The following is a 24,311-nucleotide window of genomic DNA, read 5'->3' on the forward strand; positions in this document are numbered from 1 at the left end:
TCGTTATACATACTGCGCTTTCTAAGTACTAAAATGAGGGGTGCGGTGGAATGTGGAAATGTCTTTGGACGTATGTAGAGAGTGTCCATGTCTTCGGACAGACGTAGACTGAGTGTGAGAAATTGGAACGTATCGAAAATCGAGGATAGAAGGGGAAAGAGGGGACACACGGAAAAAGGCAATGTAATATCTAGACATGATTTCACATTCCCATAATCCCCAATGTAGCTTTTTCCGCGTGGTGGAATGACATGCAGCGAATTAGTTTTGTACGATTGAGTATGCGTCATGATGAGACTAGATGTCATAAATATGGTTTTTATTTCTGACTCTTCTTGCTTTTGTCCTTTTCTTGCTTCTTATCTTCTTTCTTCTTTCCTTCATTTTCTCCCTCCTTGTCATCCTTCTTAGCATCCTTTTTCTCTCCTTCCGTCTTTTCTTCTCCTTCTTTCTGTTCTTCTTCTCCATTCTTCTCACCTCCTTCATCCTCTTTATCCTGCTCGCCCTCCTTGTCATCTTTATCTTGTTTGCTCTCCCCCTTCTTAGACGTCTTAGCACCTTGGTCCTTGTCCTTCCCCTCGTCCTCGCCTTTTTCGTCATTTCCCTCAGTTTCATCGCTCTCATCACCGTCCTCCTCTCCAATCTCCGCACCAGCTTTGTCTCCCTTGTCACCCTTCTGCCCCCCTGCCGACTTCATGCCCTTATCGCTCTGATCATGAGCGTCTTCCTCCCCACTTCTCACCTTCTGACCCTTCTTGATCCCCTTACTATTTTGAATTTGACTCGCCTCTCTTTCATCCTGCCTCTCATTCTCTTCTTGTTTAGCCTTTTCTTTTTCCTCCTCTTCCTTCTGTCTCTCCTCTTCTTCCGCTTCTTCTTCTTTTCTGATATTCCTCAACTTTCCATACCCCTCTCCAGTCTCATTCTCCTCCAAGGCAATCTCACCCCCAATTTGTCCCGATAACTTGCCTCCTTTGGTATCCTTGACTTTGATTTTGTTCAGTCGGGCAACTGGGGAAACACGCTCAGTGGTGTGTTGACTATGTTTGGCGTTAGCATCCGACACAGCTCCTGCTCCAGCACCATAGTAGCCTGTTCCAGCAAAAGTACCAATGATGGAGAATCCGACGATGATTGATAGGTAAAATCGGTAAGTCGAATACCATGATGTGGCTACTTGTCAGCGGAGGCATTTTAGGCTACCGCATCACGTTTTTCTTCAATGAATAGCCCTGCTTCCCTGTCGCGACATAAGTGAGGTCGGATGAGCGAAAAACACTCACTCCATCCAATCGTACTGGCCCGTTGATCCAAGAACCACATCAATGTAAACCCCGTCCACTGAGTAGCGAGAGCCACGCCATGGCTCAAAAATGTCGTAGGCCACGCCAAGAGGACAGGAATCACACCGAGAGCCAGCCGACGATAACCTTGAGCACCACCGAGTTGAGCGAACTCCATACCCCAGTGAATGGCACCGAGGAAGGATAAAATAATGGCACCGTAGGTGATCTGGACGTGTTCGACGGTGTGTAGAGCGGTGAGAGATGAGGCGAGGTCATAGCCTTTCTCGCCTGAGTTTCAGCCATGCGATTCGGATAGATCTTATTACATGTTTTGACTGCATGATTTCACTCTCTTGTCCTCGTACTCTCTTCCCTTCTCCTTTCCTGCTTCGAGAGACACCGTGTTGTAACCTTATTTAGACGTAGGCTACAGGACCCATATACCGGATACAAGGAAAAGATGTGTAAGGAGTCAACAGTGACTCACCAGCAGCAGCTAGAGCAGCTTGTCGTGCGAGATAAACAGTAGCAAGACTGGTCCCCAGGTACGGTAGAGTGCCGGCCAGGCCAAAATACAAAGCGGGTTTGGGTACGCTGGACACTATGCTGGTGGTGATTTCGTACTAGAAGTCAGGACAAAGGCCGGTTTTGAAATTTGGACACATACAAAGTCGTCCTTGACCGTACTACCATGTGAATGGGAAGATTGCTCCATGGCAGCCATGGCAGGGGGTTGTCCTGATTTACCGGAAATGAGCTCGGCCACGTCTCGTGTGATTCCTCGAATCTACTATCAGCATCTGACCTTCCATCCGGCTACGTATTCCAAGAATACAGAGGAATGATTCAAACGCGCACTGTACTCGTGAAGTATATAGAAAAATCCGCTCACCTCATCTCTGGCTGCCCCGACGGCACCTTGATGATCTGGGCGAGGGTTGGCGTGAGACGCATCGTGCTTAGTCGCTTTCTCTCCTTCCGGCGAGTCAGTTGGGCTTTGCTTTCCTGAGCCCTTCGAGTCCGTGGGGGTTGTGGCGTAGGCTCTCAAAGAACCAGACTGGTGTAAGTGGGAAGTGTGGTGTGAAGATGACGCTGCCAATGACGTGAGGGATGGTCGAAATGGGAAAAGCCTAGCGGAGAGCATAGGAGGACGACGCAAGACACGATGAGTCGTAGGATGTGATCGAACGAGCAAGAGAGGTCGAAAAGAAGGGAGAGAACGAATCATCCTCCTCTATTCCTACGTAGGCCAAGATATGATGTATGTATGTCTACGATGGAACGAGGAGGAGGAGGATGGGCGTTCGAGGTGATGGAATGGAGTGGGAGAGATGGATGGAAGGGGATGACGTCAGAAGTGTCTTCTCCGCCACGTGGGAGTAGTCTATTTTAGTGCTGTGGCAGTTGTCCGAATGTGGCATTTCATCAGAAAAGGGCTGGGGGCGTCGCACGGATTGGAGCCTTTCACTCGCCCGATTCGAGAGGCGTACATCTCCATCTTCTGCCACGCTCTCTATTGACCTCGAATCTCGTACGAATATTCGTGCGGGTTGGTAAACTTGAACGTCATATCTCGCATCATCGTGGTCACCAACCTCCAAAATGATGATGGCGCCGAAAAAGAAATCGACGACGTCACCTCCATCATCCCGCGTCTATCCTGCGGACCTCCGGGTCACCCGAGGGGGGTCTCAATGACCTCTCTAAACAAGGGAGTGTCATGAAGGTAGGAAAGGGAAGAGAACTTTTGGAAGAAATCCCAAGGTTTTGTGCTTTGGATTATGCTTATAAGTTGATCTAGATTTGAAATCATTGTCCCAACCTCCCCTTCCTGGTTTCAATACAGGAAAGTCATGTCGTTTTCAAACAATACCAGGTCCCGTCCCCCTTCAAACAATCATCATTTCCCTACTGACAGTTCTCTTGGCTTGTATCAACCAACAGCAGGTCACCCGGCGACATCATCCCGACCGGTCATCAGCGGAGCGACCAAAGTGAGGCATGGGAAGGATAGCTTGCAAGCCATGTCCGACGTGGAAATTGTCCAACTGAGCCTGAGCCTCATGCTCATGCTGCTACAAGGAGCAGAAGCTGAAAAGTCTGGTATCTGCCGGTCAAAACTTCCCTATGAGGATGAAATGAAAGAAATCATGTCTCTAGGCACTGGCACGTCATTCACCAAAGACACAGGGACAAAAGCAACTGAGCTGAAGCTGAAAGGAGAGTTTTTCATGAAGTCTTGTCGTACACTTAGTCAAAGATGCTGTAAGTGGGAGCAGACCGAGATCAGGAAAGTGAATACCACACCAAAACCTGATAAGGTCTTGAGACGTAATCTCAACGGGCGAATACGGAATTTTTTGAAATAACCAAAGATTTGGAAGGTGATAAGATGGCCATACTTGTTAGCCGATAGAATCGGGCCAGGACCGCCGTTAGATAATTACCCCTTCCGTCGAGTCGAACATCTCTCCGTTCAGCTTATCCTCTGAAATCTATTCGATCGTCACTGGTTTACTGTGTGTGAGTGGAATGTGATAAGTATAGAGACATGTAGAATTGATGCATGCTCTTTTTCCCCTCTGTATTATCATCTAATTATCAGCAAACAACTTTCAATATGAGGGGAGACGGTGACGTCTTGTCAACCCTTCATCTCAATCCTGTATCCAGCATTCAACCAGTGGGGCAGACCCCAGCCACAGGATCCTCCTGCTCTCCTGCTCCTTTGTCTGAGGTTAGGCACTATCAGTAATCAGAACAATATGACTCCTCCGTACAATAAATGTCAATAACCTCAGTATCTTTGGGGAAGAACAAGCAGTGAGGTAGGCATCTTAATGTATTTCATCTTATGTTCAAATTGGAGACACAGAGAGAACGAATGAGAGGAATGGTACTTGTCCATACATATGTACATATCATTCACGATCATGTAAATATCATTGTTTATACGTATTTCATAATTCTTCCCACATACCATCATTTCTACCTTTTAACAACCTGACCATTTCCCCTAAACGATTAACCTCTTCACCCGTTCCCATCCCTTTTCCTCTCTTACCGACTTCAGTCTGTACGTTCCTCCACATTTCACCCAAAACCCCATCTAAAACTTCTTTCCTACTTTTCTTATGTTCCTTTCTCGGTGGGTTTTGCCAATCTACACTCTCACCGAAAAATTGTGATAATTTTCCCGTGCGTCGTCTACGAGCAGAATGAGAATTAGGATCTACATCTAGATCCAAATCGAGGAAAGTGTCTAAAGATGTTGGTGAAGGTGAAGAATCAAGTGGTCGATTGGATTTAGGAGTGACAGAGATAGCATCTAAGACATTACCGAGTCGTGTTCGATCGGTATCTGCTAACCAGAGTAAACCCTCGAGAGAAGCGTGATATGCTTGTAATGGATCAGGAGAGGGTATTGTGGAGCTCGTAGAGGAATGTGGTGAGGTTGTAGGTGTACGTTTGGGTGTAATGAACATTTCTCTTGGAGGAGTGTCACCGAATAACTGGATATCAATTTCCTTCCCTTTGCTGTTCACGTATATCACTTCATCGTGTCGTTGAGTCGCTGAGTTGCACAGTACAAAAGAAAAGATGGAAGAGGAATAAAAGTTCAATTCTGATTTCTCATTCCTATCATATATCACTTCATCGAGTTTGACATTTGATTCTTTGAGCTGCTCAGAACAAAAGGAAAGATGGAAGATGGATATATTTGCTACTTACCTGTTCGAGCTTATGCGCTCTCCGTCTGGCCACACTTTTCTCTTTCTCGCTCAACTTACCCCCACCCAAATCCATGAAACTGTCATCGAACCCAACTTTCCCCCTTTTCTCTTCATCCTTGTGCCTATCCTTGTCAGTCCTCCCCATCTGTCGGATCTTGTTCCATGCCGAACTTGAGATAGATCCGGCCAGAGAGGGAGTTCGCTCGTCCGTGATTAAGAACGATTCTTCTGGCGAGATAGCCCTCTGTGCTTGGCTGGGAGGGGTCCCGGATCTATCGCCCATAGAGTCTTGTGATGGCCGAGTTAGGAGGTCAGCTGGGATGGGAACTCCGAGTAACCTATGTAACTGCTTATCAGCTCTTGTTCCGAAAAATACATGCGAGGCACAATAGCCTCCATGCTGACCGAGTCGCTTGGGAAGGAGAGTGGAAACCCGTATGTGGGGGTAACAAAATTCGAGATTTGAATGGTTGAGGTTATGATATGGCTGGAATCCATCGTGAGGCAGATGTATTGAATGAACATAGTCATACTCACTTTGGCCAACTGCACCCGTCGCACTTTGCGTAGATCCTCTTCTTGTCCCGGACTCCCTTCTTCACGCAAAAACCATGGTTTCCGCCCACTATCTGGACTGTTTGGAGCGTCCCTAGCGCTCCCGCCAAAATCAGGCAATTGACTCCTCTGCCTAGTCTCTGCCACTCTCACTTCTCTAGAAACGTATACCCTTAAATCCTTATCAGACTCCCTATCACCGTCTTCATTTCTCCTCAACGCCGCCATGGCTCTCTGCGCAAGTCGAGAGGACTGTTTCCTCATCAGACTCCCACTTGGCACTTCTACCCTCTGAGGGACACAATCATCCCTCTGCCATTCTTGCGTCCTCGAAGGAGGTGTACGAGGCCATGCATCGTCCACGTGTTGGGTCACGATAGTGCTTACTCCCGTACTGGGTTCAATGACCAATCGCTCGACTTGTCTTTCGTCAAGAGGAGTACCTAGCATTTGCTCGAGCTTTTTGGCTCGTCTGAGAAGGACGGCACGTTGATCAGGTGGAAGGTCGTTGGTTGCACGGAGTGTTGAGTCCGGTCGGTTTAGTGGGGGTTGAGAATGTTTTGGGACGGGAGGGAGATCTTTTGTGGGAAGAAGACGAGCGACAGTATGGGTGCTCTCGGACAGAGAGGGATGGAGAGAGGGAAGAGAATCGACAGAAGCTGAACGATGAGGGGTAATGAGCAATTCGGGTCCTACGCCCCGACGTCGGGAGGATATGGGAGTGACTGGGGGTGATGGATGAAGTTTGTGTTTGACAGCGGGAAGCGGGGTTGATGGAGAAGGACGGTGACCGCGAAGGGGAGGAGGTAAACCGGTGCTATAGTGTCAGCGAGATTATGACCTGAATCCATGTCGTGGGTTGAGGACGAGGAATATTACCCACCCGGCACCCTTCATCTCCACGGCACTCTCCAGAGCTCTCTTCTCAAATTGCATTGTCACCCTCGCCGTCTCTGCCCCTTCTCCTAATATCTGATCAAGTTTGCTCATCCTCCCTCTAGCGCTTCTAGCGCTTGTGGTCCTCTTGACTCCATTTCCCATGTAAGCAAGTTCCGAGTCTGACCCTACAGAGTTCTCCCTGGTCTCCTCTTCGACGCCACCGCCCCTCAGTGGTGTACCACTACTAGGAGGGGTCTTGTCTTTCTTGGGTGTAGTGACAGGGCTGGACTTTTGGAACTTTGGTGATGTAGGCGATTGAAGACGCGGTACGATCCGATTGGGGTTCATAGCGCTGCTCTTGAGTAGATGAGCTTGTATAGCCTCTTCGGTCTCTGGTTTCTTATGTTTCTGATGTTTTTGTGTCGGTGATGGGTAATATCCGAGAGATGGAGAAGTGTATTCTTTATTTCCCGTCATCGGACCAGAGTATCCCGTGGAAGTGGAAGCTGAAGACATTGACAAAGGTCTTCTCCTTCTCCAAGACCCACTCTTGATTTCACCGTCCTCTGGTACATTGTCTAACTCTCTTGCGACCTCGTCTGAAGTCACAGAATCAATGGCGCTCCATCTACGAGACATTCCAAACGTATCGCTGCTCTCTCTTTTTGTCGTCTTACTTCGTGGCGCTGACTCTTCCGAGATAGTGGTCATACCGACACCTCTACTCTGTTGAATTTGTTGGGTAAGCGGTAAAGACGACGTCGATTGGATTGCTGAACCAGCAAAGTCCGAGATTGAAGATGCAGCCTGAGAGAAACGGAAGAACGACGTGTCGGGATGAACAGGAGGGACAGAAGGGACGTTGCTGATACGGGTATAATTCGTTGGTGTTTCTGAGGGAGGAACGTAATTTGACCCCCATATCGAGGAATCCATGGATAGGCGTAGGAATGAGTCGGATGGTTGAGTCTGAGATGGAGGTTGATCTGGGATAGATCTGATCTCTGGCATTGACCCAACATCTAGCTCTTCTTGATCTCCTTCAAAACCAGAATGAGATGAGGGAGATATTGATGAGGTAGCTTTGGTGATCGGAGGACATGCAGAGCGGTCCCGAGCTCTGGGAGAAGATGATTCGGTAGTCATGGCGACTCCAAGGGGTACATCCATCCGTGCCTCCGTTGACGTTCCGGTACGACGGGAATGATTCCGAACGAGAGATGAAGACATGTCGTCTGGTTCTCTTTGACGGGATCGAGGTGTGATATCCAAGTCGAGAATACGAATGAGGTCTGCCCCACTTCTTCCTGCGACGTAGGCTGTCCGAATGGAGGTCTCGGGCGTTGGGGAAACTTCGAGGGAACTGCAAGCTGTCGGTGAAGCAGAAAGGGGCGTGACTAAAGCGCGTCGAGTGGGTGTATCGAAAGGATCAACGAATGGTGATATGAGGTTGAGTCTTAGTGAAGGACGTGGAGGTGTTTTTGGATGAGAAAGATGAGGAGGGGAAATTGATGTCGACATGGTTGGTTCTTTTTACAGTACCTAGAGCTCGAGGCTCTTTGTTGAGAAATGGGGTCAGAAGCAAAAGTCAGACGATGGGGATAGATGGGCGTGTGAGTGTGATTGGGGTTTGACTTGCGACTTGTGATAGATGTTGCTAGTTGCTAGTTGCTCGTGAGTGAATGATCTAGGCCTACTGTCAGATCGATGTAGACCGAAGCTATCTCACTTGTTGTCCACTCACCTGGACGAACAGCAAATGTGAATGTCGACTTGTACCACGTTAGAATATTAAGTGTTATGATACCTACTGTACTCTTGTCTCCCTTCAACCCCTAATCACGGATATGGTGAGTGGGGGTTAAATGGGCCTTTGATGCGCAAGGTGATGGAGGGGCATCATTTTAAAGGACCTCTTTTTTCCCCTCCTTTCTCATCTCCGCTGCCTCGTGTCGATCATGACCGTCGATGACAGAACTGCGTTGATGAGGATATAGGTCGGAAGTAGACCTCGGTATGCAGCTTGTGTCAGTCATCACGGTAAGGGCCTGTTCGCTCGTTCGACATCTTGATGCGAGTCGGTCGCTCCACGCGTTTGCGAATTTGCGGGGTGGACATGGACGAGTGGGTGGGGGATCTCTCAGAAATATTCATGGCTTTGATGTGCTGATGGTCCAATGGTCACGGCGATCACAAGTCAATTTCTCCATCTCGATTGATCACCGACGAATTCGTCCCCTGACCTGTCATGCCGTATACCATAGTTGACTCTGAGCACTGGAAACATGGCGATGGCGAATGAATGATAGTCGACATTGAGCAACTAGCAACTAGCAACATAAAGAACGGAGAAGAAATACATCGGCTGAACCGACCGAAAGAATAGAGAGTGATCGGGGACAAAAGTTGAAATTTCGACCGGGCAATAGTTCCAGCTTCCTCTCAATCATACAGTATCAATCTCCACTTACCGTCACTTACCTCAAGCTGTAGCTACTAGCAACAATGATCTCAAGAGCTGGTCCGAGTCGTCTATCGCATCATCTACCTTCACCTTGTCCCAGGTATTTGCGAAATGTAGGAGCGACATACCTCACGCCCACAACCAGACCTCTGTCTTCTTCCTCCTCAAAACTCTCGGGTCATAGTCGATGGTCCAAAATCCGACATAAGAAGGGAGCGGCGGATGCTCAACGGTCTGTGTTGTTTTCCAAGCTTACGAATGTGGGTTTTGTCTTCACATGTTTCTATACCTACTCGCCCTCTACCTTTCCCTGGCCCCCGGGCTGTGGCGACTCGTCTTGAGACTTATAGGCGAATACTTGGCTTTCTCATAGTTAAGCTTTTGAGGCGTCTCAACTCCACGTCATCTATCCTTTTCCATGGATCTCACCTTCTAAACCTCTATTGAAGTTTGATCTGAAGTTTGAAGCTTGAAGCTCAGGCAAAGCTGATATGAAAGGATATACATACCGCCCTTCGACCTCCAAACTCATCCGACCCAAACTTGAATCCTCGTCTAGCAACTGCAATTGCAAGAGCTAGAGATGGTGGTGTTCCCCTCCGAAATATAGAAGGGGCGTTCGTCAGGGTTAGTCGTCCATCTTTGACTCCATGAAGAAGAAATTTGATTCATAGGCCAAAGCAGCAGCAGATGGTTCAGGTCAGAATGTCATATACGAAGCTGTTGGACCTGGTGGATTTGGGGCTTTGATCATGTGAGTTGGGAAGTGTTCTTTTTCCCTCGACCGAGTCTATATCATCCCCTTTACCTTTCCCTTCCTCGAAGCTCTTTGGGTATCTTGCCAGAGAGTTCAATCTCGTCCAATAGAGAATGGAAATTACGGAGAAGGTGTATGCTTTGATGATGATGTTGGTATAGACTGATAGTTTAGAGAATGTATGACTGATAACCCAACGAGAACGTTTGCGAGAGTAAGGGATATGTTGAATAAAAATGGGTTCGTTATCCTTTTTTTTTCAACCTTACTCATCGTTCTCCCTCGTTCCCTCCCCTCCCCTAGAAGATCCTACTAGCCCATTCCATTCTCTGTCAGACAACCAAGATCTTTGTCGGCATTCCGAGATGATCATATGCCCATCTGACCCACGTTGAAGAGAGATGATAGAAGACCTTTGATAGAAGGGGAAAGGGGAATTATTGATGTCAGTTATCGAATAGCTCCCGTAGCTTATCTATTCGAGAAAAAAGGTTTGATAATCATCTCTATTTCAAATGGGGGGACATACGATCATCTGTTCGAAATCGTTTTAGAAGCAGGTGCGGAAGATGTCAAAGAGATTGATTCTGCGATAGGTGGGGAGAAAGAGTACGAGGTAAATCAAATCCCCTTTCCTCCATCCCTTTCTCCTCCCTCTCCTCGACTTCTTCTTTTTGTTCTTATTCTTGTGTTTACTCTTTCCCTTATCCTTTATGTGGCTCTTCTAATTTCTAGTTCTTACTACTTTAGTGGAGAACCCTAGTGATTCAAATGTGGTGGGATATTCTAACAATAACAGATAATAGTACCTCCCACAGAACTATCATCTTGTGTTCAAATCCTGTCTCGATATTCTGATAAATATACTATACAATCTTCCGAACTTGCCCGATTACCATTAGAACCTTTGATAGAGGAAATTGTCATGACGGAAAATGAAGATGGTTCTGAGAAGATAGACGGGTTGGAGAGGATGATAAATCTTTTAGAGGAAGAAACCGATGTTGTGAGAGTTTGGAGTAATCTGAGTTGAAACATTCAATGATACTGATATTTGTCATAGCTTAGGAAATGCATGTATGATTCAACGTCACATGGTAGGTTCGACGAGTTGAGTATGATTTGCAAAATGTCAATTTTGGAGTTGAACAAGGAAGATGAAATGCATGCACACATTTGACCTTTCATGACCACAATTTGATCAGACCATCCCAACTTGCAGTGATAACTTTTGACTGGTTCAGTCAGCTTCCACATATTTCTATCTATCCGCCATCTGAGTGCTCTCACACCGTTATTCCTTATTGTACCTCTTCCCTCCCCCATCTCAGCCCAGCGTCGCAGTAGACGTTTCATCGAATAGAAATCCACGAGGTCATGGTGGAGGAGAAAAACAAAAATAATGGTAAAAAGAGGATGATGAACTCATCACTTCACATCCACAGAGATGGTAGCTTCTTGATACAAGGAAAGAAGGAAGTGCCGAGGGGAGGGGAGGGGGAGTAGAGAATAGTCAAACATGTTCTAAACTCACATGTTCATTAGGTAACCAAACATGATCAATAACAACTTGATTATGCGCTTTAAACCTTTTTTGTATCCTACCAGATCTCCAATCCCAAAACACCATCTCACCTCCTCCCGTACCTGAAGATATATATTTTCCATCGGGTGAAAAACCTATTTGACATGCGTATCCCGCAACTGTATGACCTGCGAAACGTTTCTTTTTAGCTTGACGGAAAGCTCCGTCTGCTGCCCAAACTAATATTTGGTTGTCTAGTGATTGACAAGCGAAGTAATTCACTAGACGTCAGCTTACGACGAACCCACATCAACAAGAAATAGAGGAAAACTATGTGATAGGAAAGTTGAGAATTTGGTCAGTCGAACAACGAGGACTTTGGTGATTGAGAAAGATGATTTCATGATAAGAAAAGATGGAAAGTGTTATGATGATAAGGAGAAAGAAAAGGAAAAAGAGCTACTCACAAGTGGGATGATGTGTCACAGCAGGCATAGAGTGCATATAAGGTTCAGCGATATATTTGATCGTAACCGGTATATCGTAATCCCATCCTCGAAGAGTTTTATCATCAGAAGTAGTGAAAAACCTTCTATTTTCATCGACGAATGTTATCGTATTTACAGGTCCTAAATGTTGATCATATGTTTGTATTATCTCATGCGCTCTAGTATCATACTGTTTTTCCCAATCAGTTTCATTCTATTTTCTTCTACTAAAGTGAAATATTACTCACCTGAATAATCTTCTTATCTGTCATTCCTGCCATCCAGATATTTTGTTTATCCGGGTCTGGATGATATTTTATAACATTGGCCATTTTACCATTACTAAAAGCTTGAATACATTTCCCAGTTTCTGTATCCCAACATTTTATATATCGATCATAAGAGGTCGATAAGAATTTTGAACCTTTATTATTGAAGGCGACATCTTTGACAGCTTGTGAATGACCTATAAAAGTACGTAAACAATTTCCTTCATGATAAACATCCCAAAGCTACATTTATCAGTTTTGGCTCATGTGAAAACATTGACAGTTACTGACTTTAATCTTTGTATCCATACTTGCTGAGAGAAGTAAATGACCAGAAACAGGGAATAATTTGATCCGTGATATACCCTTATTATGTCCAGTCTGACAATCAGCTTCAAAATACTTTGGTCAAGTGTCATGGGAGAACTCACCCAAGTATGTATACACTTCTCGGGAAGATATGCATTAGGAGGTGGTGTATCTTCCGAAGGATTCAATTTAACATCTAAATCCGTAGGTATGTGCATATATGTTCTTCCAGCATAATCGTGTAATTCTTTTCCATGAAAAATGGTTTTTTCTTCTTTCGCAGCTGCCATTTTCTCTTTAGCAACTTGTGCAGCTTCTTCTCTTTTTCTTTTTTCTTCTCTCCATTCTTCAGCTTCTTCCTCGACGATAGGTTCCACTTGTTTTTCACTTTCCCATTGTGCCCATGGTCCCATATAAGCACCTTCACCATCGACCACTTCGGCATCACCTTTGTTTGCTCTCTTCCGCTTGGCTTCACGTCGTTCGGATCGAGATGATCGGATGTGTTCAATCATATCGAATTGATTTTGTTCCGCAGCGTTGAGGGAACCAACGTATGATGCTTGACCGTTAGAATGAGCAGAGGGATTAAGAGCGTAACCGTGAACGTCATATGTTCGTTGTTGAACCATGAAAGAGTGATGATCCATGGCTTGTTCTTCCACATGACCTATTGAATCAGTTTGGTCCTTTTTTTATTCCCTCAATGATATTCTTTCTACCTCACAGTCTGAGTAGACCTGCAGTAAGAAACAAGTGCAGGTTTGTCATGGGAACCGAGAAGTGTCAAATGAACATATGAAGAGATTCCAACTTACCCGCCAGAGAGTTCATTCCTGCATTCCTTTTCTTATTAAAAGGATCCACAGGACCAGCCACAGGTCTGGTCATATCCTCATAGCTGATGTTAACATTGATGACCTTATCCGTGGGTCTAGTGATGATTGCCAACCCAGCTCCATTTGGGTCCTATCACAAGTCAGCTTACTTCCATCTTTGTCTTGTTCCACGCTCACTTCTTTTAACACGTCAGGAGCCGCCACCACTTGAGCTTTCACATCTCTTTGTGGCCCAGTAGAAGACGACGCTCCGTTGGTGGAAAGACCAAAAGCGTCAGTTCGCACTTGTTCCTCCAATTTCTCCTCATCCTCATCTTCATCATCCGCGGACTGAAAGTTCTTGCCTTTAGTGGGAAGACATGAGGTTGAAGTACTTGGACCTGGTACCTCTTCGTCCGAAGATGCGTAGTCTGCCAAAAGGGCCGACATGGTCATAGATATAGTTGGGTCAAGTAAGTTAAAAGACTTGCTCGAACCAGGCGAGGTGAAGAGCGGCGAACGTGTGCCTGACATTGGGGCAAATTCTGACGAGCCTGACAATTCTCGATCGTCCAAAAGTTGATTTTCACTCATACAACATGACTTGAACTTGTGCATATATCAACAGACATGATCAAATTCACCCTACTTCAGAACAGTGGTGTGTCCGGTTCATCACAAAGAGACGTTAGAAGACTCTATATATCCCCGGAAACTCTAAGAGCTCATAGGTTGGTAGCGGGCGACTGGGTGTTCCTCAGGTCATCCGACACGGAGATTGGACGAGCAGCGCAATTATGGCCACGACTTGATGTACAAGAAGATGGTGAGCTGAGATTTCAAAATGTTCAACGTCAGCTCATACTAAGCTGTGGTAATGGGTGACATGGGCTTTCCTGTGGAGAGCCAGACAATTGAGGTCGTACCGTTCGATCCTTGCTCTCACCCTCCGCCCCTGCTCCGGTCTGTAACTCTTGTCAACCTGTCCTCGACTTCGAAGGAGCCACAAACTTCGAAAGAGGTTGAATGGATCAAAGCAACTGTAAAAGATTCTCTCGGTAAGTCAACCACTTGACATGGCCAAGACTCATCGCGTAGCAACACTCAAATATGTTTCCAAGGGTCAGCGATTTTCCGTCCCGACCGGAGATAGCCTAAGGAGTTACATGGTCCACTCGATAGAGATTTCTGCGAAGCCCAACGTGTCTAAAGTCCCGGGAGACCCAAACTCTCTTGCAAAGCGCCTGCAGGGGCTGACAGTGAAAGTTGGATCAACAGAGGAATTGGGAATCTGTCAATTCGATTGGCGGACACAAATCAGGTGGGACGGAGAGGCCGCAACAACAGCCTCGACTCTCGAAGGGTCTACTTTGAAAGTGAGTTCTCTGAGCTATCATTTCGGATCAAGTTGATCAGACAGCGCGTTCCGGTAGTGGGCCCGACGACAAATCTGAACAATTCGATCTCGCGGCTTAGAACCCAAGATCCATCTACCGATCTATCACCATTCTCTACCCTTGGTGGTCTCGATTCACAAATCCGTCAAATCCGCACCTTACTCGAAATACCTCTTAAACATCCGACCACTTACTCTTTGTTTGGGCTTAAACCTCCTCGAGGTATTCTCTTGTACGGTCCTCCGGGAACCGGCAAGACGGCATTGGCACGAGCTGTTGCTTCTGCCCTTCCTGGTTGCTCATGTATCGTAGTCAACGGTCCGGAGCTCTCTTCAGCTTATCATGGTGAAACGGAAGAAAAGCTTCGCGGGGTTTTCGAGGAAGCTCGGAAAAAGAGTCCATGCGTGGTGGTATTGGACGAGATAGACGCTTTGTGTCCCAAGAGAGACGGGGATGGTGGAGAAGTTGAAAGACGAGTCGTGGCTACTTTGTTGACGTTGATGGATGGCATGGCAGAGGACGATGAGAAGGAAAAGGTTTTCGTCATTGCCGCTACGAATAGACCTAACAGTATTGATCCCGCCTTGCGGCGGCCAGGTCGATTTGATAGGGAGTTGGAAATCGGTCAGCTTTTCTTCCTCGTGCTGTCCTATATCAGCTGATATGATCAGGCATTCCCGATGCAGTTGGTCGAAAACAGATCCTCGAAATTTTCTTGTCCAAAATGCCTCATTCACTCAGCTCGGAAGACATTCATGAATTGGCTGCGAAAACCCACGGCTTTGTGGGTGCGGATCTCTCTGCTCTCGTTCGTGAGGCGGCAACCTTGGCTATACAACGGTGGCATACGTCTTCGACTTCGGAAATCCCCCTTCTCACAGCTGATGACATCGCTGCTATCTTACCCGCCATGCGTCCGTCAACTATGCGAGAAGTCTTTGTGGAAACACCGTCTGTGCGATGGTCTGATATTGGTGGGCAAGAGGAGGTGAAGCAGAAACTTCGAGAATGTGTAGAATGGCCCTTGTTACATCGTGACACCTTCCTCCGTCTTGGAGTGGAAGCACCCAGAGGAGTATTGTTGTACGGTCCTCCGGGATGTAGCAAGACGATGACGGCGAAAGCTCTAGCGACGGAAAGTGGGCTTAACTTTCTGGCTGTCAAGGGCCCAGAGGTGAGGATCGATACTGTGTGAACGGAAAGCCAGCTGAATGATAGTTGCTCAACAAATACGTTGGCGAATCTGAACGTGCTGTTCGAGAAGTGTTCCGAAAAGCACAAGCAGCAGCACCTTCCATATTATTCTTCGTGAGGTTCACTAGTAGACGCCACACCTAAGCTCATGAGATAGGACGAGATCGATGCTCTTGGATCTAGCAGGTCAGATGGGGATGGCCCCCACAATGGTGTTCTCACCAGCTTGTTGAATGAAATGGACGGGATTGTAGAACTGTCAGGAGTGACAATTGTGGCAGCTACCAATCGTCCAGATGTGCTTGTATGTCTCACACTGTTCAAAAGACGTACGCTGATGAGAAGGATTCGGCATTGATGCGACCCGGAAGATTAGATCGGATCTTGTATGTAGGTGCTCCGGATCTAGACGCGAGGAAGGAGATCTTCAAACTCCGCTTAGCGAAAATGGCCGTCGAGCCAAGAGTGGATGTCGTGGAGCTAGCTCGACTAGTAAGTCGTTTGATGAGATAATTTGGGGGATGAGCGACTGACATTTACAGGCTGAGGGGTGTTCGGGAGCGGAAGTTGCTTCTATATGTCAAGATGCAGCTTTGACAGCGATGAACGAAGATCTCAATGCGCCTTACGTGAGTGACACTTGACCGATACATGACTTTGTCGATCTGTCGTGGTGATGATGAATGACGCAGAGCTGATCTGAACAGGTGAAACTATCTCATTTGGTGCATTCGGCCAAGACTGTGAGAAGGCGGATCACGCCGACGATGATCGAATACTATGAAAATTGGAGAGATCAGTCCGGGGTGAGAAGCGCTTGAAATCGGGTGACTTGACAGATTGACAAATTGTAAGCATGATGCAAAACACTAAAGCACTGCATCTCTAGCTACCTTTATGCATGTCCCTAGGTCATCCTTGATCCCAAGATGCGTGTTGCATGAGCAAGCGGCAAGCGGGATAGTGCGGACGAGGGAGGAAGAATAAAGCACTGCCACGAAGAAATACAATGTACCGCCACTTTCAGCCTTCCGAACCACTTGCTTGCCTTTCCCCTCCCCCGACCCTTCCTTCTACTTTGCCTCCCTCCCTCCCTCTCCAACAACACACCTCGCTACTGCTATCTCTTTCCGCCCCACGCCCTTGGTAGACGGACAGCTCTTCTCGTCTATCATCCCTCCGTCAAAAGCCTCAACAGCTTAGCTTATCGTCTCTTGCTGAATTTTGTACCTTGATACGTTTCTCGTCCTAACGACTATAGGCTCCTTCAAAGTCCTTCACGATCAACTTTGTCTCATCTCCAACCAATTCTCGATCCATACAGACGTATCCTAGTCACGCATTTTTTTCATTTTTTCAATTAAAACATATACGCATCTCTTCCTACCCACTTTCATATCTTCATATCATCCTATAACACATTTCTGTCATCCAGACTTCTATACTACTTCTTCACCACATCACACCATAAACAATATGACATCCGCCATCCCTATCCGACAACCTAGAGGTCCGTCCAATAACTCTTTCGGTTCTCCAGCCGCTGCTGCCGTCATTATATCAGGTGATACTTCCCTAGGACCTCCAACAGCAGACGTAGACTCTCTTCGTCGTTCTAACACTTTTAATTCTCCTAGACATCAAACATCCGCTTCCATCTCTTCTACACCCGCAGCCAGCAGTGCTTTCCATGGCAACAAAACTCGAGGAGGTCCGAACAGGTTTAGAAGTGGTAGTTTGACTAATACGAATGCAAATTTGGGTAATGATGGTGGTGTTGTCAGGAGAAAAAGTGGTAGGGAAGTTCATCAAGAAGAGGTTTTGGTAGAAGAGGGTCCTACGGATAATCAAGATGTCATGAAGAATGATCAGTGGGGCAAAGGAGGATTGAGTAGACAAAGATCTTTACCTAATCGGAAAGGTCAGTCTTGATCGTCAACACCTATCTCAAATCACCTCATTCTCAATGTTCTTGAAAAGGGAAAATATCCTAATCACAACTAATACGAACTCTCCCTATAGCTCGCTTCTCTACCCTTGATACCAAGAGACTTTGATTGTTCTGGGGAGCTTTGCATTTTGATCTGAAAGTTACTGTGCAAAGGATTTAGCTCATTTATAAGGTTATAAACCACCGAGCATGTCTTCCATGCCCCCTCCTCCCTTACCCGACAAGGTTATCCATGAACCTGCTCCACCACCACGCCCTCCTAGACGTATCTACGCTTCAGGAGACGAAAGTATACCTTCGCCTCCTACCACCGCTGTACACAATGTTTCGCATTCTTTATCTTCACTCGCTATGTTCGGCCGATCTAATCTTCCTCATCATGAAGAAACCGTTGCTACATCTGCCGGTTTGTCCAGGACTCAAAGTCTGCGTGCACAGGCAAAACATCCGGAAAGTGGACCTCTGGGTCGAAGCTCTAGTCTACGCTCGACTGGTGAAATGGTTAGTTCTTTTCCTAATTGTAGTCTGCTTATTGATACATATTGCTGATACGTTAGCACTACAAACCCTCCGTGACTGTTTCTTCACCCACCGAAAGCAACAATCCACAACAAGCTTTGAGTTCTCCGACGCCTCCACCAGCTTCATCCACCGCTGCCCTTCCACCTTTCCCACTTCCCTTACCGGACAACACGTCCCTTGAGCCTGGGGCAGATGTCAAACGACACCAATCACTCACTCAGGGTTATGGCAGGGTTCGTGAAAGACTCGAACGTTCACCCGCTTTACTCACTTTGGAACAACGAGATGAAATTCGTAAACAGAACGATCAATCTTCTAACAATGTACCAACCCACGCTAAGAGGATCTCCGAAGCTCCAGAGGAAGAACCGCCACTCAGTCCATTGGATAGCGGTGTTTGGTCCAGGAACACTATATCTCCTGCCGACGGTGGATGGAGTAGACAACAACAAATGCAAGATGCTTTTGAAGCTATGCAATTAGGTCGACGTATGATGGGTGGGGAATTACCACCTCAAGCTAAAGATGATCGCGGTCATGGAAGTGGAGTCATTCAGGAAATTCTCGCTAATCCTCTCAATACTCAACAAAATCAGAATGGTCGACCTAGAGCAGGAAGCGAAGAACCCAGTTGGGTGTCTACTCTTGTAGGTGGACCTGAAAGACGTTCTCCACTTCCACCTCAACAATCTCAACAAGGATTCACAAACCTTCCATGGGCAGAAAGAGAAGCTTTACTTCGATCACAAGGGATGAATCAAAGATGGGATCCGAATAATAATTCAAATTTCATTCCACAACATATGTATTTATCTCCACAAGGTCAACAAATCATTTCAAACCCTTATATCAAACCTGGTCAACTTCCAAACCTCACTTTGTCAATCCCAGGCGTACCATATTCTCAATCTCAACCACTTCATCACTTGCAACCTCTCCAACCGATTCCGGCAAACTTTCAACCGGGCGCTTATCCATATGCTACCCCTCCACCAACTGCTATGGTCACGTCTGCACAGGATCAAGCGGTGATAGAGTTAGCTAAAAGTAAAGGACTTAATCCTGCCACTTTCGATTGTAGACCTGCTCAAGCTAGGTTCTTCGTGATAAAGAGTTATACAGAAGAAGATGTACAGAAAAGTTTAAAACATGAAATTTGGAGTAGTACAATGTTAGGGAATAGAAGGTTGAATTTGGCTTTTGGTGAAAGTGCGAAGCATATGCCTATTTACTTGTTTTTCAGTGTGAATGGCAGTAGACATTTTTGTGGAGTTGCTCAGATGGTTTCTCCGTGAGCCATGCTCTCTTTCTTTCTCTCTCTATTTCCAATGCCCTTTGTCCCACCTACCCCGCATACACATATACTCATTCTTTACATGTCGTCGTTCACGAGATTTGGGCCTCTACACGCACTGAAAAAACTCTTCCAAATGCAGAGTCTGTCTCGTGACGACAGTCGAAAAACTTGAACCTGAATCTAGCTCATGATCAGTGTCGACGAAAACCAAACTTCTACAGTTTGGGCTCAAGACAAATGGAAAGGTATCTTCAAAGTCAAATGGATATTCGTTCGAGATGTCCCTACAGCGTATGTCTTCTCCCTCCACCCCATACACTGACTGATCTGACCAGCGCTCTTCGCCATATCCGGTTGATGAACACACCGGAGAAGAAGCCAATCACCAACTCGCGAGACACGCAGGAGTTGCATTATGAAGCTGGTTGTGAGGTTTTGCAGATTTTCTTGGATTATCAGACGAGGTCGAAAACTAGTTTGTTACAGGATTTTTCGTATTATGAAGTGAGTGTTTCAATGTCTGTATCTTTTGTATTCTCCTCATTCTTAACCTGAACTCACCGACATCACTATTAGGTTGATGAGATCGTCCTCAGGAACATCTCCAAAACACTCTCACCTTCTCGCCATCTCCCCAAGTTGTGGAGATTTTGGGACAAGCATAGTCGTGCGGAAGTCAAAACATACTTATATACAGCAATTGGCAGCAAACAAAGCGATAGGACAACCCAGTCCGTCTCATATACCTCAACAGACCCTCTTACCCCCACTACAAATGTCTTCCCCTGCTTCCTCGGCTCAATCTTACATACCTTCCCCTTCTCCTCAATTCGCTCAAGGTGGCCACGTCCCTCCCGTCCCACCTATCCCCTCTCGCTTCCGCTAGAACCATAGTGGATTATGATCGACAAGATGACATGACGTACGACCAAGACACTCTTTCAACGATAAATCAAACCTTTTCGATTTGCCAGATTATCGACGTTTACAATCACCATCCTCTGACCTTTTTGACGAAGAAATGTCTTTTGAAACTTTTGTAGCTGTGCATGCAATTTGTGAATTCTTTACAGTTTCTTGTGATCGATAGAGTAGTGTTGGTCGTCATAACATGACGGAGAGTGAGTGACAAATAAAATAGCCAGGACAAACATGGTCAGCATGGTGCATTGCGATATTGCGGTACATATGGTGCGCCACATGGGAAACACCTTGCCACCTTTGAACCTGATGCTTTCACCTTGCACTCACACACTAAGTATCACCATTCCTCCAACCTACCCTATTCATTATTCATGTCTTGAAAAACAACATTTCCTATCATCTGTCATTATACTCTTCGTACCTATCACGACATCCAAGCTCTTCTTCTTTACTTCTTGACTCTTTGAAGTGAGTTTTGTCATCTATCCACACGTCGTGTCGTCTGCTCGTCTAAATCACCCTTACCCTTGCATCTTGGCTCTTGTTGTGGATCATGTAGCGTCGTCTCACCGTTATCGTCACTTTATTCTCCCTTCCCACAATCACTCGATCAGTATTGATCTATGCATCAATAGTGAGATAGAAGAGAGAGAGAGAGACCATAGGGAGAAGCTTAGGTCGGAGGTCGGAAGACGGGGGAATGCTAAATACCACAGATTCAACGACAAAGGTACGACTCATTCAAATACTACAATCAACTGGACCGACCACCGTCTCACTCCACTCATCGTCTTGCCATAACGCTGTCAGCGTATATCACTGAGCCACCTTCAGAATTGTAAGACGAGATAATTGCAAAACGTACACATATATCACACAGTCATCAGCGGTCGGTAGCGGGATCATTGAGGGAAAAGATTAAGATGAGAGAATCAAATTATACATATCCACCTCAGAATAGAGCTGTTCTCACTATAACCCATTTGTTATATGACCGTAGAGGTGAGTTCATTTTGTTTACATCCACTCTTGGAATCGGCGGAAGACATTGTGGAGCTGGTTGGAAGATCTTTTTCTTCCCCCTTGCTCATTTTACTCTCTTATTACCTGTCGATCCTTTGACGTTTTCCCACTACATCGTCCTACTCTTACTTCAATCAAGCCTTCTTATTTCTGCTGAGGTCGAGTTTTCATAACGGTGAGGTATGAAGCAACACTACTTACTTTCAGCACTCGACACCACTTCCCCCATCGCTCTCCTGAACAACTTGATCTCACTTACACATCTCACTTCTACCGCCCCTCGTATCCGCGAAATCTTAACATGCGACGGTGGTCTAGAACGTTTAATCGACATAATACGTTCTTCCACTCTCCCACGACCCACACCTCGAATGCACGACCTCTGGGGTTTAAACGGTCCAAGTACAGCTCGTGTTTTGCCACACGACAAACAAGTCCAGCTTCGATATTGTCTCGCCTTCCAAAGTGTCGTCAATCTAGGTGTTCGAGGGAACGAAGCTGTTCGAACACGTGTTGTTCAAGCTGGTGTCTTGGATATCACAGCTGAAATCTTAGAACATTGGTTGAAAGATCAAGGAATCTCTATACATCCTGGTCCTCTTGGTAGTCAAGCTGCTGTAGACGCAGTGGCCAAAGGTGATATACCACCCGGAGTTGGTGAATGGGGAAGAAGACATAAATATTTCAGCATGATACGACGTGATCAAATTGAAGGAAATGAAGAACAAAATGTTTCCACTCAAAATTTCAATCTAGGGACGTTTGGTCAATCACGTCAGAACAATTCGACTGAACTATCACCTCTTGGTTTGATTCCCATTTTCCCAAGAGAGACTTTGAATGATTTAAGAACACGACTTGAGGCACCTTTATCGGTAAGGACGGGATTGGGAACGGGTGAAGCTGCTTTATTGACTAGAGGAGGTTTGATCGCTCGTGAGCGTGACCCTAGAGATGTAAGAGATAGAGACAGGGAAAGAGGCGAAAGAACCAGAGAGAGGGAAGTGAGGGATAGACAAAGGGAGAGAAGACAAGTTGAAACCGTTGATACTGATGTCGATATGGCCGATACAGAAGATGCAGGAACGGACGCGGCTAGTGTAGGTGCAGATGATAGTATGGACATCGACGACGAAGGAACTATACATCCACCATTATCCGCCATTAGTCAAACTCCAAGAGCTTCACAACATTTACTTCCTCTCCCACTCACCATTGCCCCTCCTTCTCGATCAGTCATCCCAGAAGCTGAAGAGCAACCCTCGACATCCGCTTCAAGTGCTGCGGATTCCATGTCTGGTGATGATGGTCCCATTCCTCGAGCTACTTCCGATTCCAACTTAGCCCGAACGGCAATTGAAGCTAGTCAATCTTTACGTACTCCAGCTCTCAGCATCGGTATACCCGGTAGGACACTGCCTCCACTGGGTAGGGAGACTATGAGCAATCGATCAAGTCCAGTGGGTACACCACGAAGAACGGAAACGGCAGATTCACGTATTCGCGGTCGTCGAGGAACCATAGTCGCTCGACCTATTGGTTTGATGCCTCGTAATGACCTCCGAGATGGTGGTGGAAGTGGTACTTCTGATGGAGGTGAAGAGATTGATTTACCAACTGCTACGGTCGCTCAAGGTTTGATAACCGCTCAAGCTCAACAGAGACAAGGTCGAGCTACTGTCATCCCAGGTGATGATGACCCAGAAGAATCACCTGCCAATGTTGAAATCGCCGATACGGCACGTACCATTCCTGACGATTCCGATATAGAAGCCATGGCCGCTGAAGAAGCTCGATTAGATTTAGAAGCTGGTGCACCTCCTGGTCAACCAGGAGCCACTGAAACACCACGTACAGTTCCTGAAGCGGATCCTACACCTCGACAAACAACTACGGAAGTTCCTGTAGAAGCAGTGGCGGATGAAGTTCAAGAACAAGCTCAAATCATCATTGCTAATGGTGCACCGAGAGGGTTTCAAGATCTTAACGCTTATGTTGGACTTTCATCACTTTTAAACCCAGATACCGATCGTTATTCCGATGATGCTGTTTTATTAGCACTTCAACTCCTAGCTTATCTCTCGAAATACCCTCATGTGAGGGATACATTCCATCATCCTCGGAAACCGATGCATCCGACTTTTGACCTTTTCTCAGATCAAATGCCATCTCCTTTACCTGAACGACCGGCTTTATCCGTTAGCGCCAACATCTTCAGTCTCGCTCAGAGGTTCACGTTCAAACCTGGTCCAGCCGATCCGGATATGTTCAGGATACCAGTGGAGATACAATATTGGGCAGGAGTGATCATGCGGAATGCCTGTAGGAAAGACGAGGCGAATGGTGGGACTAGACAATGTGCTAGGATGGATTGTGGGAAGAAGGAGACTGTTGCGAGGGAATTTTCAAAGTGTAGGAAATGTAGGAAGGCCAAATATTGTTCGAAAGAATGTCAAAGTATGGCATGGGCAGAAGGTCATCGGTTCTGGTGGGTTGTGGTTAATTTCTCTCCCTCTGCCCTGGTATCACCCAACACCTTGTCCTCTTCCCTCCTCCTTGAGCTCACAAGTATCATTAACTCCTACTTAGTGAACCCATCAGTATTTCCGTCAAGCAAGTGGTCTCATAATCTCCACGTGCAATGACATTATAACGGGAGTCATACTCATTCGAGATGGCTTTCAGAAAAAGAAATTCGTCGGATCTCAGAATAGATAAATGCTAACGACTTAGGTGCAGTGCTCGGGATGAAGGACCCCCTCGTCCACCCTCTGAAACATCTGCCAACCCCACAACCGAAGTAGAAGGCGGTTCCGAGTTTGTCGGACTGGGTGTGACTCGTGACGTCCTCATGCGAGCCATCGCCACAGCTCGAGCCATGCGTGCTCGTGCTTTACACACGGCTCCCGTTGGTACACC

The 24,311-nt window shown here is 46.5% G+C and overlaps 8 protein-coding genes across 8 annotated transcripts; 5 read left to right on the plus strand and 3 right to left on the minus strand.

The window, feature by feature from the left end:
- Positions 1-319: 319 nt before the first annotated feature.
- On the minus strand, positions 320-2,430 carry TREMEDRAFT_63425 (uncharacterized protein; the record flags this gene model as incomplete). The annotated part of the gene is made up of 6 exons (XM_007005716.1): positions 320-709; positions 743-1,173; positions 1,284-1,574; positions 1,774-1,909; positions 1,954-2,073; positions 2,179-2,430. The coding sequence occupies 6 exons, from the start codon at positions 2,428-2,430 to the stop codon at positions 320-322; spliced, it is 1,620 nt and encodes a 539-aa protein (XP_007005778.1).
- A 1,816-nt stretch (positions 2,431-4,246) lies between these two features.
- On the minus strand, positions 4,247-7,975 carry TREMEDRAFT_63426 (uncharacterized protein; the record flags this gene model as incomplete). The annotated part of the gene is made up of 4 exons (XM_007005717.1): positions 4,247-4,798; positions 5,019-5,366; positions 5,558-6,392; positions 6,459-7,975. The coding sequence occupies 4 exons, from the start codon at positions 7,973-7,975 to the stop codon at positions 4,247-4,249; spliced, it is 3,252 nt and encodes a 1,083-aa protein (XP_007005779.1).
- Positions 7,976-8,959: 984 nt separating this feature from the next.
- Positions 8,960-10,708, plus strand: TREMEDRAFT_32410 (uncharacterized protein; the record flags this gene model as incomplete). The annotated part of the gene is made up of 6 exons (XM_007005594.1): positions 8,960-9,178; positions 9,417-9,545; positions 9,593-9,672; positions 9,850-9,915; positions 10,126-10,291; positions 10,475-10,708. The coding sequence occupies 6 exons, from the start codon at positions 8,960-8,962 to the stop codon at positions 10,706-10,708; spliced, it is 894 nt and encodes a 297-aa protein (XP_007005656.1).
- A 151-nt stretch (positions 10,709-10,859) lies between these two features.
- On the minus strand, positions 10,860-13,534 carry TREMEDRAFT_32328 (uncharacterized protein; the record flags this gene model as incomplete). Its single annotated transcript, XM_007005589.1, has 8 exons — positions 10,860-10,910; positions 11,210-11,481; positions 11,668-11,878; positions 11,937-12,200; positions 12,249-12,338; positions 12,389-12,936; positions 13,085-13,235; positions 13,283-13,534. The coding sequence occupies 8 exons, from the start codon at positions 13,532-13,534 to the stop codon at positions 10,860-10,862; spliced, it is 1,839 nt and encodes a 612-aa protein (XP_007005651.1).
- A 194-nt stretch (positions 13,535-13,728) lies between these two features.
- TREMEDRAFT_39775 (uncharacterized protein) lies at positions 13,729-14,607 on the plus strand (the record flags this gene model as incomplete). The annotated part of the gene is made up of 4 exons (XM_007005617.1): positions 13,729-13,910; positions 13,954-14,142; positions 14,183-14,460; positions 14,505-14,607. Coding segments are annotated over exons 2-4 (561 nt in total), but the record flags the coding sequence as incomplete, so codon positions are not given.
- Positions 14,583-16,496, plus strand: TREMEDRAFT_32265 (uncharacterized protein; the record flags this gene model as incomplete). The annotated part of the gene is made up of 7 exons (XM_007005579.1): positions 14,583-15,105; positions 15,153-15,655; positions 15,700-15,789; positions 15,833-15,979; positions 16,021-16,167; positions 16,218-16,304; positions 16,383-16,496. Coding segments are annotated over 7 exons (1,611 nt in total), but the record flags the coding sequence as incomplete, so codon positions are not given.
- Positions 16,497-19,233: 2,737 nt separating this feature from the next.
- TREMEDRAFT_18378 (uncharacterized protein) lies at positions 19,234-19,952 on the plus strand (the record flags this gene model as incomplete). The annotated part of the gene is made up of 3 exons (XM_007005551.1): positions 19,234-19,439; positions 19,641-19,736; positions 19,781-19,952. Coding segments are annotated over 3 exons (474 nt in total), but the record flags the coding sequence as incomplete, so codon positions are not given.
- Positions 19,953-20,727: 775 nt separating this feature from the next.
- TREMEDRAFT_44669 (uncharacterized protein) lies at positions 20,728-24,037 on the plus strand (the record flags this gene model as incomplete). The annotated part of the gene is made up of 4 exons (XM_007005641.1): positions 20,728-20,837; positions 21,086-21,371; positions 21,600-22,166; positions 22,362-24,037. The coding sequence occupies exons 2-4, from the start codon at positions 21,293-21,295 to the stop codon at positions 24,035-24,037; spliced, it is 2,322 nt and encodes a 773-aa protein (XP_007005703.1). The 5' UTR covers positions 20,728-20,837; positions 21,086-21,292.
- Between the last annotated feature and the right edge of the window lie 274 nt (positions 24,038-24,311).

This window comes from Tremella mesenterica (genome assembly GCF_000271645.1).
Source record: "Tremella mesenterica DSM 1558 unplaced genomic scaffold TREMEscaffold_8, whole genome shotgun sequence".
NCBI lineage: Eukaryota > Fungi > Basidiomycota > Tremellomycetes > Tremellales > Tremellaceae > Tremella > Tremella mesenterica.